The sequence below is a fragment of the Chiloscyllium plagiosum genome, chromosome 16 (genome assembly GCF_004010195.1).
Source record: "Chiloscyllium plagiosum isolate BGI_BamShark_2017 chromosome 16, ASM401019v2, whole genome shotgun sequence".
Lineage (NCBI taxonomy): Eukaryota > Metazoa > Chordata > Chondrichthyes > Orectolobiformes > Hemiscylliidae > Chiloscyllium > Chiloscyllium plagiosum.
This window is the reverse complement of record NC_057725.1, coordinates 32,065,251-32,080,325: the sequence shown is the minus strand read 5'-3', so window position 1 is coordinate 32,080,325 and position 15,075 is coordinate 32,065,251. Positions and strand designations below refer to the sequence as shown.

General features: G+C 40.5%; 1 protein-coding gene across 1 annotated transcript in view; it reads left to right on the top strand.

The window, feature by feature from the left end:
• The window catches only part of deaf1 (DEAF1 transcription factor), a 63,643-nt gene that overhangs the window by 24,830 nt on the left and 23,738 nt on the right, over positions 1 to 15,075 (top strand). The window contains exons 4-6 of the mRNA XM_043705707.1: positions 7,590 to 7,736; positions 10,687 to 10,826; positions 14,083 to 14,148. Of these exons, the coding sequence (XP_043561642.1) occupies positions 7,590 to 7,736; positions 10,687 to 10,826; positions 14,083 to 14,148 (353 nt within the window). The remainder of the gene's footprint in view (positions 1 to 7,589; positions 7,737 to 10,686; positions 10,827 to 14,082; positions 14,149 to 15,075) is intronic.

The window sequence follows — 15,075 nt, the reverse complement described above, 5'->3', positions numbered from 1 at the left end:
GCTTCCTAAATCTTTCCTAATTGCATCGTAATTTCCCTTCCCCCAGCTGTAACTCTTGCTCGGTGGAGTACACCTATCCCTTTCCATCACTAAAGTAAACCTGATAGAATTGTGATCATGTCTCCAAAGTGCTCACCTACTTCCAAATCTAATACCTGGCCAGGCTTGTTACCCAGTACTAAATCTAAAGTGGCTTTGCCCCTTGTAGGCCTGTCTACATACTGTGTCAGGAAGCCCTCCTGCACACACTGGACAAAACCTGACCCATCTATAGTACTCGTACTGTAGTGATCCCAGTCAATATTTGGATAGTTGAAGTCCCCCATGACAACTACCCTGCCTCTCTCTCTCCTATCGAGAATCATCTTTTCTATCCTTTCCTCTACATCTCTGGGACTATTCGGAGGCCTATAGAAAGCTTCCAGTATGGTGACTTCTCCTTTCCTGTTTCTAACCTCAGCCCATACTACCTCAGTTAATGAGTCCCCAAACATCCTTTCTACAACTGTAATATTGTCCCTGGTCAACGATGCCACACCTTCCCCTCTTTTACCATCTTCTCTGTTCTTACTGAAACACCTGAATCCCGGAACCTGCAACAGCCATTCCTGTCCCTGCTCTTTCCATGTCTCCATAATGGCCACAACATCGAAGTCCCAGGTACCAACCCACGCTGCCAGTTCACCCATTTTATTTCGGATGCTCCTCATGTTGAAGTACATACACTTCAAACCAGGTTCTCACTTGCCAGTGTCAGATATTTGATTTGGGACCTCCCTACTCTCATCCTCTTCTGTTTCTGTCCTACAATTTTGGTTCCCATCCCCCTGCTGTATTAGTTTAAATCCACCTTTAATAGTTTTAGCTATTGACCATGACTTGGGGCTGCTCTCTCTCCCCCCGAAGGATCCCAAAAACACGATCAGAGACATCACGGACCCTGGCACCTGGGAGGCAACACACTAACCGTGAGTCTCTCTTGTCCCCACAGAACCTCCTATCTGTCCCCCTAACTATCGAGTCCCCAATGACTATTGCTCTGCTCCTCTTCCCCCTTCCCTTCTGAGCAGCAGGTGCCACACTGCTTTCCCCTGGTAAGTCATCCCCCCAACAGTATTCAAAACGGTATACTTATTGTTGAGGGGAATGGCCACAGGGGATCCCTGCACTGCCTGCCGGTTCCCTTTCTGTCCCCTAACTGTCACCCATCTGTCTTTTTCTTTTATTTGGGGAGTAACTACCTCTCTGTAAGTCCTGTCAATAACCCCCTCTGCCTCCCGAATGATCCGAAGTTCATCCAACTCCAGCTCCAGTTCCCTAACGTGGTTTTCGAGGAGTTGGTGTTAGGTGCACTTCCCACAGATGTAGTCAGCAGGGACACTAATGGTGACCCTTACTTCCCACATTCTGCAGGAGGAACATTCCCACTGTTCTATCTTCCGAAGTGACTACTAAAAAAATAGATTAGGAAATAAACTATTTACCTTATCTTGTCAATCTGGCTCCCGCAACCTTTTTTTAGATTTAGAGGAGGAGGATGGGTGGGAGACACTACCCGAGTAGTGTCTCAGGTAACGCAACCATGCAAATATAACCTGTTCTACTTACCCTTCCCAGAAGTCCTTTGCTCACCCCTCCCTCACTGGTCTGAAGGTAAGAAGTTTAAATATACTTACCGGCCTTCACAACAATCACCTCACACCAACGTCACCTCCTCCTGGCTCTCGCTGCTCCGAAGTAGGTGGATAAAAGAGCCAGCATTTCCAAATGGCACTCAGTCAAGTGCCATACAAAATAAAGAATGATGGAGTTAGAAATTTATATATTAGCATGGATACAGGATTGGTTATTAGGAAGCGGAGAGTATGAATAGATGTTAATTGGTTTTAAGTTAGTCAGTAGTCAGTTGGCAGACTATAAGTGGTGGTGTCCTGCAAGGAAAAATAACAGAGCTTCAACAATTTACACTCTGTATCAATAATTTAGAGGAAGTTATGAATCCATGTTTGCTGACAGTGCAAAACTAGGTTGAATGTACATTGTGATGAGGATACAGAGGCTGTGGAGATACAGACAACTTGAGTGAGCAGGCAACAAGGCAGCAGATGGAGTATAACATGGGAAGTGTGAGGTTATTAACCTTTATTAGTAAGAATGGAAAAGCAGACATTCTTCAAAAGATATGAAACTTTTAAATGTTTATGGTGAGAGACACTACTTCGTGAGCTGCTAGGATCCCAACTGATGTTATGGCTGAAATCTGTCTTGATTGATCAACAAAACAGAACTTTATTACACATAAAGAAAGAAAAAGTAAAACAAAAAACAAATTTTGCTATATAAGTATAATACTGTTTGAAAATTTTCAAAACACTCAGCAAAATGAAATACTATCCCAACATAATCACTTTAGAGCTATTAATCAAAGTCCAGAGAAATTTCCTTCCAAACTAAATCTGCAGCTTTGACTTAACGGCTTATTTCCAGTTCCTGTCCCAAGCTGTGAAGCATATTTCATGAATACACATACTTTCTCAGCTTTGAATAACCAATGCAGGTTACCAATCACTCATGATCTAGAAGTTTCACAATAGACTTTTAGACAGAGGTGATTTATCCCTTTAACTACTCTGAAAAATCTGCTTTTCCAGGAGAAACTAAAGTTGTTTCTGACCCTAGTCAGGTGAGCTGAACCCAAAACTGAACTGAACCCAAAATCTTCTATGACAGCTAATGGCTTAAGTGTTTTCCCTCTCCTGTCAGAACAAAACCTAACATAAACAAACTTCCATTATCCTTTTCATGTCCTTTCAGTCATATCCCTCTGACATATCCTTGTTTGAAATCTTTATTGCAGAAAGACTGGCCTAGTTAACAGTGCCCACATCCCATGAGTGAATTTTAAAAAAAAAACCTGGTTGTGCTTGTATAAAGAACACAGGAAGTTAGCAGGCAGGTCCAGCAAGCATTAGGATATATATGTTCCGTTGTTCTTTATTAGAAGAGTTTTGGAGTATAAGGATGAAGCACTCTTGCTGTAATGGTAGAGGGTTTGGTGGGATTACACCTGGAATACTGTGAACAGTTTTGGTCTCCAAATCTAGGTAAGGATATCTTGTGAGGTGGTACAGCACCTATTCTCTTTGAAGTTTAAAGAATGACAGTGATCTCATTAACCTTGTCAGATTCTGAAGGAATCTTGATGGACAGAAGCTGGGGCGTTGTTTCCTCTGGCTAGAACATGGAAACAAAGTTTCACTCATTGAATTCAGGGGCATGGTTGAGAAACTAAATTGCTTTCACCTGTCTTTGCCAAACTGCCGCAGTTGTGGTGGAAGTGATTGTTGAGATGCTGGGTGGGGTAAAGAGGAGATAAGGTTGATTAATCATCAGGACTCCATCCATACTAAAATGCCATATGGGTTCCTGGGCTTTATAGTAATAGCATAGAGTATAAAAACAAGAAAGGATAAAAGCTAGAACATTTTAAAACAGTAACTCAGTAATGGTAGCCCTCAGGTTTATGTCAGGAGACAGAGTGAAAAAAAAATCAAGCTTTTTTTTCTTAATATACCAAACTTTTATTTACAAAAAAATCTAAGGATAGTAGTTTTAAATGTCTCAACTTTTGACAGGTCTGTTGATGGTTCCAGTGAGCTTGACAATTTATGAACTTTTTGTGCATGTTCACGTTTACTTTTATTGATGCCAAAAGGAAGTTTACCACTCCCAAAGGTGTCCAGGAATTTTATCAAAACCTATGCCCTATTTTCTTGAAGGGGTATCTTGCAACACTCAAATATATGAAGCAGAGGTCGAACTCATCACTTAAAGTCCTGAAATCATGAGGAAAAAAAACACTTACAGGCATGACCAATTAGTCACTGCTTCAAGTTGAATAGAAAGAAAGGTTGAGGAACTGGTCTTCCAATTGTGGACCACTTCTTGCTGCTGATAGGCTTCTGAGTAAATGGGAGGGGGTGAAGAGCTGCCTTATTGCCCTCCAGGGATTGGGAGTGTGGTTGGAGGAATAGATTGCTGCATTGAGTCTTGGGGAGATTGGAGAATTGCAAGGAGACATGGAAGTCACAAGGGGGTTCTGTGGAGTTGGAGGGCAAACCAGGGACATGGGGCTGGGGATAATGGGAGTGGGCTTTAGGGAATTGAGGGGTGCTTCAATGAGGCTGGAAGGGAGAGAAAGGGAGGCCTCAAGGGATGTGAAAGAGAAAGGCAGGCTGGAAAGTAGGGGAAGAGAGAGGTTGCACATAGAGAACTGTTTCAAATCTGTCAACAATGGAAGAATCGGCTGATTAGGAGTTAGGAAAATTGAAATCAAAGAGGCAATGAATCACTTGCCATTGAATTTCTATCTTAAAACTGCATATATTCAGGACCTTCTCTGGGGAAAAAATTGCAATGGATACTATTGAAAACTACTGTATCAATTGTTAATATTAAATCTGACATGCAGCGAAAAGGATGATAACTGTCTGTTTAGAATATTTGAGTTTTTTTTAATTTGTGAGGGAAATACATTAGCTGTGACCTCATTAGTCTGCAGAATGTTTTTTGCTGGAAATTTACAATATACTGTTATTATTTTTGCAGTCTTGGATTCTGAAGTAGACATAAATTGGCTTTGGTTTTCAGTGTTGTGAAATTCTAATCCATTTTGCTTCAAGGACGGATCAGAAATTTGTTTGGAACAGTGAGTTAAAGACTGGTTTCCGAAGAAATTATGTCACTTTATCTAAATGACTCAATAAACGCCCAGTGAAATAATTATTGACTTGAGTGTTTGTGACCCACAGAAAAAGACAGATAACCAAGGGCCACAGGCAGATGTAGTTGAGAAGAAAACACTCATTTGAGCAGAAGGACAGTTTTTAGTTTGCAGGAGTCTTCAGCTATTTTAGTTGTCTCAGAGTAGTCCAATACAGATAAAAGCTATTGCGTTAGTCTACCTGTAACTCTCAGGGAAAGATAGTAACAAACATAATTTTTGGTGAAAATGTAGAATGTTGCCAAAACAAAGCTCCATGACCTTTTTCAGTTCAGTAAGAAATTTTTACATAATGATGGGAATGATATCTCAATGGGGTTTATTGTCTATAAAAGGTGTTGTCAGGAAAAAGAGGTTGAATCTTCTTTTTACTATTTATGATAAGATATTTCCAAACTGATTATTTTCTTTTCAAAATAAGCTTGTCTTTTTGTTACAAGTAGATTTATAGCCTCGTGTGAATGTATTAAGCAACTAACTATCACGGTAACAAAATTACAAAAAGCAAAGATTGCATTCATCAGGATAATTTGCAAGAATACCAATGTAAAGGGAAAATCAACATTTATATTGTAAGAATGGAGTGTGCTGATTGGTTTGCAAATGCATTGCCATGGAGAATACACCAGTTAATGATGATTGACAGTTGACATGCAGGCTTTGTTTAAATTTTAAACCAGGCTGTAAAGTGCACAATATATGTACATGTTCTTGCTGTCTACAATGAACAGTGTCCCATGTATTAATATATGTAGCTTTCTGTGCATGCAAATATACCCAAATGTGAATTTGACTGAAAATCCTAAGTTTACTGTCAGTATAATTATGCTCCTGTTTCAACTCAGCAACATTTGTGACAGGCATTCACTGATTCATCTCTCTGGGCAATGCATTGCCCACTCAGTGTCAACCTGTTTTAATATTTAACCAAAGCTTGTCAGTTAACTGTTGATCATAATAAACTGGTTTATTCTCCATGCTATTGCCTCTGTCACTTACCAACCAATAAACATCTTCCAGTCATACAGTATAAAATGGGATGTTTCCCTTACATTGGTATTCCTTCTTGTAAATTGCACCTATTGGTGCAAGGGGGAAAATCTTTGACAAAATGTGCTGTTTTGCAGCAACAAGACCTATAGTGTATCAGGCCAGACTGCACTCTGGAATCTGACTTGTCCAGTAATACAATCAGCTGGATTCATGACATTGTGTTTTACATAGTGGCATTTTGTGTAGAAGTCAGAGTACTGAGTACAGGAGTTGGGAGGTCATGTTGTGGCTGTACAGGCCATTGGTTAGGCCACTTTTGGAGTATTGCATACAATTCTGGTCTCCTTCCTATTGGAAGCATGTTGTGAAACTTGAAAGGGTTCAGAAAAGATTTACAAAGATGTTGCCAGGGTTGGAGGATTTGAGCTATAGGGGGAGGTTGAATAGGCTGGGGCTGTTTTCCTGGAGTGTCAGAGGCTGAGGGGTGACCTTATGGAGGTTTATAAAATCATGAGGGGCATGGATAGTCTTTTCCCTAGGGCTTAAGTTTAGTGTGAGAGGGGGAAGATATGAAAGAGAGCTAAGGGACAACTTTTTCACGCAGAGGAGTGTGTCTGTCTGTCTGTCATGGGCTGCCAGAGGAGGAGGTGGAGGCTGTTACAATTGCAACATTTAAAAGGCATCTGGATAGGTACATGAATAGGAAGGGTTTGGAGGGTTCCGGCTGGGTGCTGGCAGGTGGGACGAGATTGGGTTTGGATATCTGGTTGGCATGGACGAGTTGGAACGAAGGGTCTGTTTCCATGCTGCACATCTCTGACTCTAAGTATGTACCAGTTATTTTGAAAAAATCTCCTGCTACCTTTGCCAATTTAAATACTGTGGTATCTATTAAATCAACGCATTCCTTGTGTTTTACATTTAATGGGATTTATGCTCATTGAAGACATTGATGAATTCTTCTGATTCTGCTTCTTTGTAGTCCAAATACCCTGGTTGTCAATGCTCATACATAATATACTATGTGACTGTAGCACCTAACATAAGAGTTAGTGAGAATAAAAAAGCAGTCCCCTAAAACAAAAAGGTAGCCCTCAAGGCGAGCCCTTTGGTTTTGGGTGGACATATTCTTTGCCCTGGTAGCTTAGCTATCTCAGCAAATATACAAAGTTCAGACCAGGACAAGTGATTCCGCCCCCCCGGTTACCAAAACCAGACATGACATGAGTAGTTGCTGATTGATATGGGCAGATGGCTTCGCAAAATGTGCTTGTAAAAAAACAATCCATTCACATTCCAACATTTGTGAAAACGGTAGGTGCCATATTAAAGGGTGAGACATCTGATTTTTGGCTTATTTTCTATTTTCACAGTGACAGAGAGGCTGTCTTTCATTGCGAAAATTCAGGCTGCTATGTCCAATGATCTGAGTGAATTCTTTCATTCCTGAGTCAATTGTGACATTTAGGAGGAAATTATATAAACTGTTCTAATGCTGGCCAGATTTTAGAGTAGCTGGCTATGATATGGAGTGAGAAAAGACACACCATGACAGATTAAAGGCCTCCCATGCCGTACTTTCCAGGACTGTATGATATACAGAAATTAACTTATTCTTAGGAATTCCATACAAGAGCTGATTGCTTCCTTAAGAGTTTCTTTCATTATGAAACTGGCAGGCGTTAAAATGTTCTCTGAAACGTGTTATTTTCTGAGATAGCATTCTAATTTTTACTTGAATAGACAATATTTTAATAATCAAAGAACAAGGATCCTTATGTTTAATACTATTTCTGGTACTTTTCTTGACCAGGTCCACAGATAGCTTCGACTCCTCTGACATCAGGCCCGGACAAAGAGGGAACAAAATATAATTGGGACCCTTCTGTGTATGAAAACGAACTTCCAGTCAGATGTCGAAACACCAGTGGAATTTTGTTCAAAAACAAATTAGGTTCGGGTAAGAAAATCCAAATTTCCTAAGATGTTCTTCAGCTCGTGTAAAGACCTTTTGTAAACTAATGGATAATCAAAGATGGCAGTGCTTAGCTAATGATTTCTGGAGCTACCGGCAGAACAGAATCACAGCAAAACATAGAACAGAAAGAGGCCATTGTACTCGTTGTGTCTGCACCAGCTCTTCAAGTGAGCATCATTACCTCCTGACAATTTCCTGTTTATTTCCCCCATACTCTTGCACATTATTTGTATTTAAATAATTATCCAGTTGAGGCATTTAAGAGGGTATTGGACACTTATTGGAATATAAATAATGTGCAAAAAACATTGGGAGAAAGCAGAGAATTGACAGGTGATAATGATGCTCATTCCAAGAGCTGGTGCAGGCAGACTTCCAAGTAGTTCATTCCATACCTTAACTACTCGGTGTGTGAAAAAGTTTTTTTTCGCATTATAAGAAGGTGGTTTGTTGTCGAGCAGTTTACATGTGCCTAGGTTCCAGTCCAGAACTCCTGATGACAATGTCTCAGCCAAAGGAAAGCCAAATTTATGATATTTTTCACAGTGAGCTATTTCTACAACGTAACCTTGATGTTTTATATTTGGATCAGTTCATCAGCAGTTATGTGACCTAAGCATGATACCTTGTGAACTAGCGTGGTCTGAAGATAGAGAGGCTTGTATTGGTGGAGTTGGTTTAGGTGGGAGGAGGTAGCTTGGATGGGAAAATCAGCTCTGGAAGAGCAGCTTTGTTGGAGGTGCTCAGTTTGGGGATCTGACTGCTAAGTGATGATATCAGGCCACTAAGAAGGAGCATTGGGTCGGTGAGTAGATTCTGACATTTTAGAGGCCCGTGTCCACCGTAATGGCTGTTGGTGGATCTGTGGATATCAGTGAGCATCAAAGATAGTCTATGACTCCAGAAGTTGGAACAGAGAAAAACTGCTGTTGTGGTTCTGTTCGCCGAGCTGGAAATTTTTGTTGCAAACGTTTCGTCCCCTGTCTAGGTGACATCCTCAGTGTTTGGGAGCCTCCTGTGAAGCGCTTCTGTGGTGTTTCCTCCAGCATTTATAGTGGCCTGTCCCTGCCGCTTCCGGTTGTCAGTTTCAGCTGTCCGCTGTAGTGGCTTGTACAGGTGTTCCTCTTCCTCTTTTTGCAATTCTGGTGTGCTGCAGTGCCACAACACACTGCACTACACCAGAACTGCAAAAAGAGGAACACCTGTACAAGATATTCGCCAAAAACGGATACCTGCGCAATTTCATCAACAGATGCCTAAGAGAAAGACAACGGAACGAGGACATGCTGCAACCCAAAGGACTAGCCACACTATCATACATCAGGAGCATTTCAGAACTGACAGCCAGACTACGGCGACCACTAGGACTTATAACAGCACACAAACCAGCAGCCACCCTCAGACAACAACTCACCAGAACGAAGGACCCGATACCCAGCATGAGCAAAACTAATGTAGTGTACAAAATCCCATGCAAGGACTGCACAAAACACTATATAGGACTAACAGGAAGACAGCTAACGATCCGCACCCATGAACATCAACTAGCCACGAAACGCCACGACCAGCTATCCTTAGTAGCCACACACGCAGACGACAAGCAACATGAATTCGACTGGGACAACACTACCATTATAGGGCAAGCCAAACAAAGAACAGCCAGGGAATTCCTAGAAACATGGCACTCATCCACAAACTCCATCAACAAACACATCGACCTGGACCCAATATACCGGCCACTACAGCGGACAGCTGAAACTGACAACCGGAAGCGGCAGAGACAGGCCACTATAAATGCTGGAGGAAACACCACAGAAGCGCTTCACAGGAGGCTCCCAAGCACTGAGGATGTCACCTAGACAGGGGACGAAACGTTTGCAACAAAAATTTCCAGCTCAGCGAACAGAACCACAACAACGAGCACCCGAGCTACAAATCTTCACCCAAACTTTGAAGAGAAAAACTGCGTTTGAATTCCTTTGTCACTATCTATGTCTCTTCCAGGGAATTATGGACCATATTAACAGAAACAAAAAACAAAAAGGAGGCCATCTGGCTCATTGTCCCATCTCTAGTTCGTTAAAAGAGCCGGTTCCATTTCCCAGACCCCTGCAATTTTTCCCTTCATATACTTGCTTAATTTCCATTTGAAAATTGTTCCTGAATTGGCTTTCATCATGCTCTCAGGTGGTGGATTCGTTTGTCACAACTCACTGTTTAACTACATTTTTATCTTTGTCTAACTATTTGGCTAATCATCTTTTTTGTGTCCTTTGGTTACAATTTTCCAGCCACTGGAAAGCTTCTCCTTATTTACTCTACCAAAACAAAAACTCATAATTTTAAGTACCACTAACAAAATTCCCCTCAACCTTTCGGCTCTGAGGGTTTCAATTCCAGCTTCTGTAGTCTTTCCATGTAACTGCACTCCCTCATTGGCTAGTATATCTGGTTAAATCACCTCTGCATCCATCCTAAAATGTAGTGCCCAGAGCTGCTGGGTTTAACTATTGTTTTATAAGGCTTTAATTTAAATAGCTTGTTTTTGTAAGGTAGAACCTGAAATGTCATATGCAAGCAAATCATTGCCTTTCTGAAAATCTCTATTTTTACATAATCTTTCCTGCTTACCTCTGATGCCCAGCTTTGTGTGATTCACTGGACGTTTTGTTATCCTAACTATCTTGTACATTAGAAATCGTAATCAAATTTGTTTGTTGGAAACCAGATTGGCCGCAGAAAGTGCAGTGTTGCAGAGGTAGGATGAGGGTGGGTCTTGTGGAATTCTCTTCTGAAGGGTGGGCCAAATGGCTTTCTTCCATGCTGTAGGTATTCTGATTCTATAAGTCTCCGTATTGAGATACTTCTCCTTCAGCCTTTACCTTTAGTAGCTAGGGAAGATAGTGAGAGTGACCTGTGGTTTTATTTCCAGGAGGACGGGGTCGTTGTATTAAACATGGAGAGAATTGGTTCACTCCCACGGAGTTTGAAGGAATGGCTGGGCGAGCCAGTAGCAAAGATTGGAAAAGGAGCATACGGTACGCTGGACGACCCCTCCAGTGTCTGATACAAGTAAGGATCTTTTATTAATTGCAAATATCAATAGTAATGGTTTTTGGTAATTGTTGCTGCTTTAAACCATTCTGTATGTTTAATGTTCTGTTTATCTCAGTCAGAAGCTATCAAGAGGATAGAGCTCAGTATTATTCCTGTTGTGCTCAATTTGCAAATTATTGAAAAACAAGGCATTGCAAAAAAGACAATACAAAAAATGAGAGATAAGAGAAACAGCTTTGTAATGCTGGCTGCTAATGACGTGTAGCTTAAAACTGACAAATGCTTTTACAATCTGCATGCTTTCAAAGAATTAAGGATACTTGAGGAACAGATGGAGGCTTTTGAACCTTTGTGTCCATGCTGACTGTTTAACAGAGCTATCATGCTTTGTCTCAACCACTCCATTTTGTTTGCAACCCTGTGAGAGCTTTATACTAAAGTACCTATCCCATGACCTTTGAAAATAACTCATTGAATCAGTTTTTAAAATAGTTTCAGGTGGAATGTACCAGATCTGACAACTCTTAAATGGGGAAAAAAAAACTATCCCATCTTCCTTTTTAAATATTTTTTCAGTGATATTAAATTCATGAGCTATGGTCAATAACCAACTCACCACAAGCAATAGCTTTTCTTTATCAACTCTCAAGAACTTTCATCATCTTGAAAAGCTCTTCTCCTTCTTTCTTTGAAGGAGATAACTCCTAATTTTTCAATCCCTCCTCATGATTGATGTTCCTTATTCTCCACAAAGTCTGAGTAAATATCTATTCTTTGGTCTTTTCACCTTTTGCTTATGAGTATTGGAATGACTGGGAGTTGGCGTCAAATTCCCAGTGGTCAAAGAAAACATTGTGAGAAATTCTTAAGTAATATTTTAAACAAATTGCCCCCGTAATTTGTCATCAGCAACCACGAGGAGAGAAAACTGCAGCTACAATATGGTGCCATCTCATCAAATTCAAACCTTAAATCAAACAAAAGGCAGGACACCTTTAACTGGCTGGGAGTTTGGCAATGGCTTTGGTTTAAATTTTATTCCGAGAGAGTGTGATTACTGTGACTGGAGTTCAATTACTTAATTAAATACAGGGTTGGAGACCAAATATTTTTATGCAGTTCTACCTTAAAAGCCTTTGGGAAGCTGCTTGATAATTCAGCTGACTGGAGAATTGTGCAGTGTACAAATGAACTCAACAGGAAAGGAATGCTTCAGGCTATGGCTACGATTCTGTAATCCACTAATTTCATCTCAGCTGCAGAAGAGCCAATGCTGACAGTTTTAGTGTTCCTAAGTTAATGGAGATTCAACCAATATTTGTTACCTCTTGTTAGTAGTTGTGTAGACAAGTGGACAGTCATCTGGTGAGGTCAGGATCGGATTTTGCTGTGAGGCTTCCACTTCCTGTAACTTAAACTATTATCCCTTCCTGCCTGTGCTGAACATCTTAAGAGAGATTCAAACCAATTTGGTACAATTGGCAGCCCATTGTGCTCTTTACAACTTTAACAGTGTGTATTTCATAGCTGTTTGAGGTGCCTGTCACAGGCAGGGAGGAACTTCAAGTGTGGGTCTAGCCTGTTGGATGATACCTAGCCAGATTGATTCCAGACACCACTGAAGAAAGGGAAAACAAAATTTTCATAAATATTGCAGAAGACAAACATGATGTTGAAACTTTTTGTTTTTACTTATTAAGACGTAGATGTAAGAAACCAAACTTGGAAAGTGAACACCATAATGCAACTTGAGAAAAAGATACTGATTGGTTGGACCATGGTTGGTATGGAGCAACAGCAACTATTAATTGTCAGTCTTAGCTGAAAAAACATCATGCCAGGCAGGTCGACTCAGATTGATCAGGGAGTTGAGCTGGTGAATCCAGCACGGATTGGTAGTTGCAATGATTTCTTTCTCAATGATAAAGGTGTAATGAAGGGAATAATTCCTTTTACCTGTATACAACTGGGTCCTGTGTGCTCATACATGTAGCTTCTAGCATGTGAAATACACCACACTGTTAATCTGACTGGTTTCCAGTACAATTCTTAACATGGAATTATTTAGGAAATTCCCATAGCAGAGTAACATTTAATGTTTGACATTGTGTTCTGAGGTTTACAAGCATAGTAAGTCTTGAGTACATTTTGCATTCTGTCCACTACGAATAGTCAAAAAGATGTATTGTTTGATACAGTCCACTAATCATTGGCATGTATGGCCTATATACCTGGCATTGGGCTGGCCCAGAAACTTCTGTATCATTTTACTCATTTGTTTGATATGCAAAACAATTTTCAGATTTAAGGCAGTATTTTGTTTGTGGAGAAATTGTATATCTTTGTTTTTGTAAAGAAGATAAGGCAATCCATATCTAACTTCAGATAATTCTCATATAACATTGCCCTGTTTGTGGCCTAATCCTATTCTCCATGTTACTGCTTCCAACATGATTTTCTGCACCATTTCTGGCTGTCACCTCTCCCCCTCCAAGGACCCTGGCAGCTGCTCCATTATTTCCTCTACCTTAGCATGTTTACCATTACCATTCAAGATGCATGTTTACACATATATGGATGTCACTTGTCCTTTCTCTTTTCAGTCTCTCTCAAACTATTCTTGGACTACACCCTATTTTCAAGCTACTATACTGACATGGCCCTGTTCATCTTCCACTCTTCATTCTATCAAAGCTATTCTTGATTTTAGAAACTTTTAGTAAATCTTCTGTACACTAGTGTATATCAGAGTGTACGCTGACAAATCTAGTTTCATCCATGACATTGCCAATATTGATTGTTCTTTGCGAAGTTTGTGGAAGCCTTGGATTCACTTACTCTGACTTCACACTTTCAGAGGACAGTAATTGCGAATAAGATTTCATTGTGTAGGTCTTATAAGCTTGGACACGGTTAAACTAACAGAAATTTGTATTTAACATAAAACAAAAATCAGGGGCATTTTCAAACCATGTTTAACACTGAGTCAAATGTGAGAAATTAGAATGTATGAACAGAAACTCGATCAAAGGGAGTGGCTATAAGGAATTTCTTAAAGGAGCAAAGAGACAATGGAATGGAGAGGTTGGGGGAGGGAAGATATTCCATTGAATTCAGCCCGTAATAGTTATAAACAGAAGCTCATTTAATCTAGAAGAGTTCTGATCGGTGCAGCATTTGACATGTGTAGAATCATAGCTGGACCCTAACCTCTTCGCAGGATTGTTTCTGTTACCATCTGTATTGATATTGTTGTAATTCTGTTTTCTAGGATGGCATCCTAAATCCTCATGCAGCGTCATGCACCTGTGCTGCTTGTTGTGATGACATGTCTTTGGTAAGTTACTAGGCAGGAATTAATGATTGTGAAGGTGCTGTTCACATTTAGAGTTATTGGCAATTCAATTTCACGATTGTATGATTACAGCCTCCATGGTTCCAAATCTCTGAACTGAGAAAGAATATGTGTTAATTTTATGTTTCCAGTTACAAAACCATGACAAAATGCAAATCAAAGACAAAAGCTGGAATTTATCTAGCCCTTTAAAGCTGGATAATAAGCTTGGAAATTTTTTAATAAACAGGGCATCCCATTAGTCCCTGAAGTGTTCCCACCTCTGGATTAATTTCTTGAGCATTGGTAGTGAATGGAATCAGCTGCCCCCTGTGGAGGTTTGGTTATAGAGTGATAGAGAGGTACAGCATGAAAACAGACACTTCGGTTCAAATCGTCAATGCCGCCAAGCAGTATCCTAAATTAATCTAGTCCCATTTGCTAGCACTTAGCCCATATGCCTGTGAACCCTTCCTATTCATATACACATCTAGATGCCTTTTAAATGTTGCAATTGTACCAGCCTCCACTACTTCCTGTGGCAGCTCATTCCACACATGCACCACCTCCTGCGTGAAAACGTTGCCCCTTAAGTCCCTTTTAAATTTTACCCCTCTCACCCTAAACCTATGCCCTTTAGTTCTGGACTCCCCCACCCAGGGAAAACCTTGTCTATTTATCCTATCCATGCCCCACATGATTTTATAAACCTCTATAAGGTCACCCCTCAGCCTCCGATACTCCAGAGAAAATAGCCCCAGTCTATTCAGCCTCTCCCTATAGCTCAAACCCTCCAACCCTGGCAATATCCTTGTAATTTGTTTCTGAGCCTTTCACAACATCCTTCTTCTAGGAGGGAGACCAGAATTAAACACACTATTCTTTAAAGTGGAACAGCAAGCAAGTAAGGCAAGTAAAGCCTTAATTAAC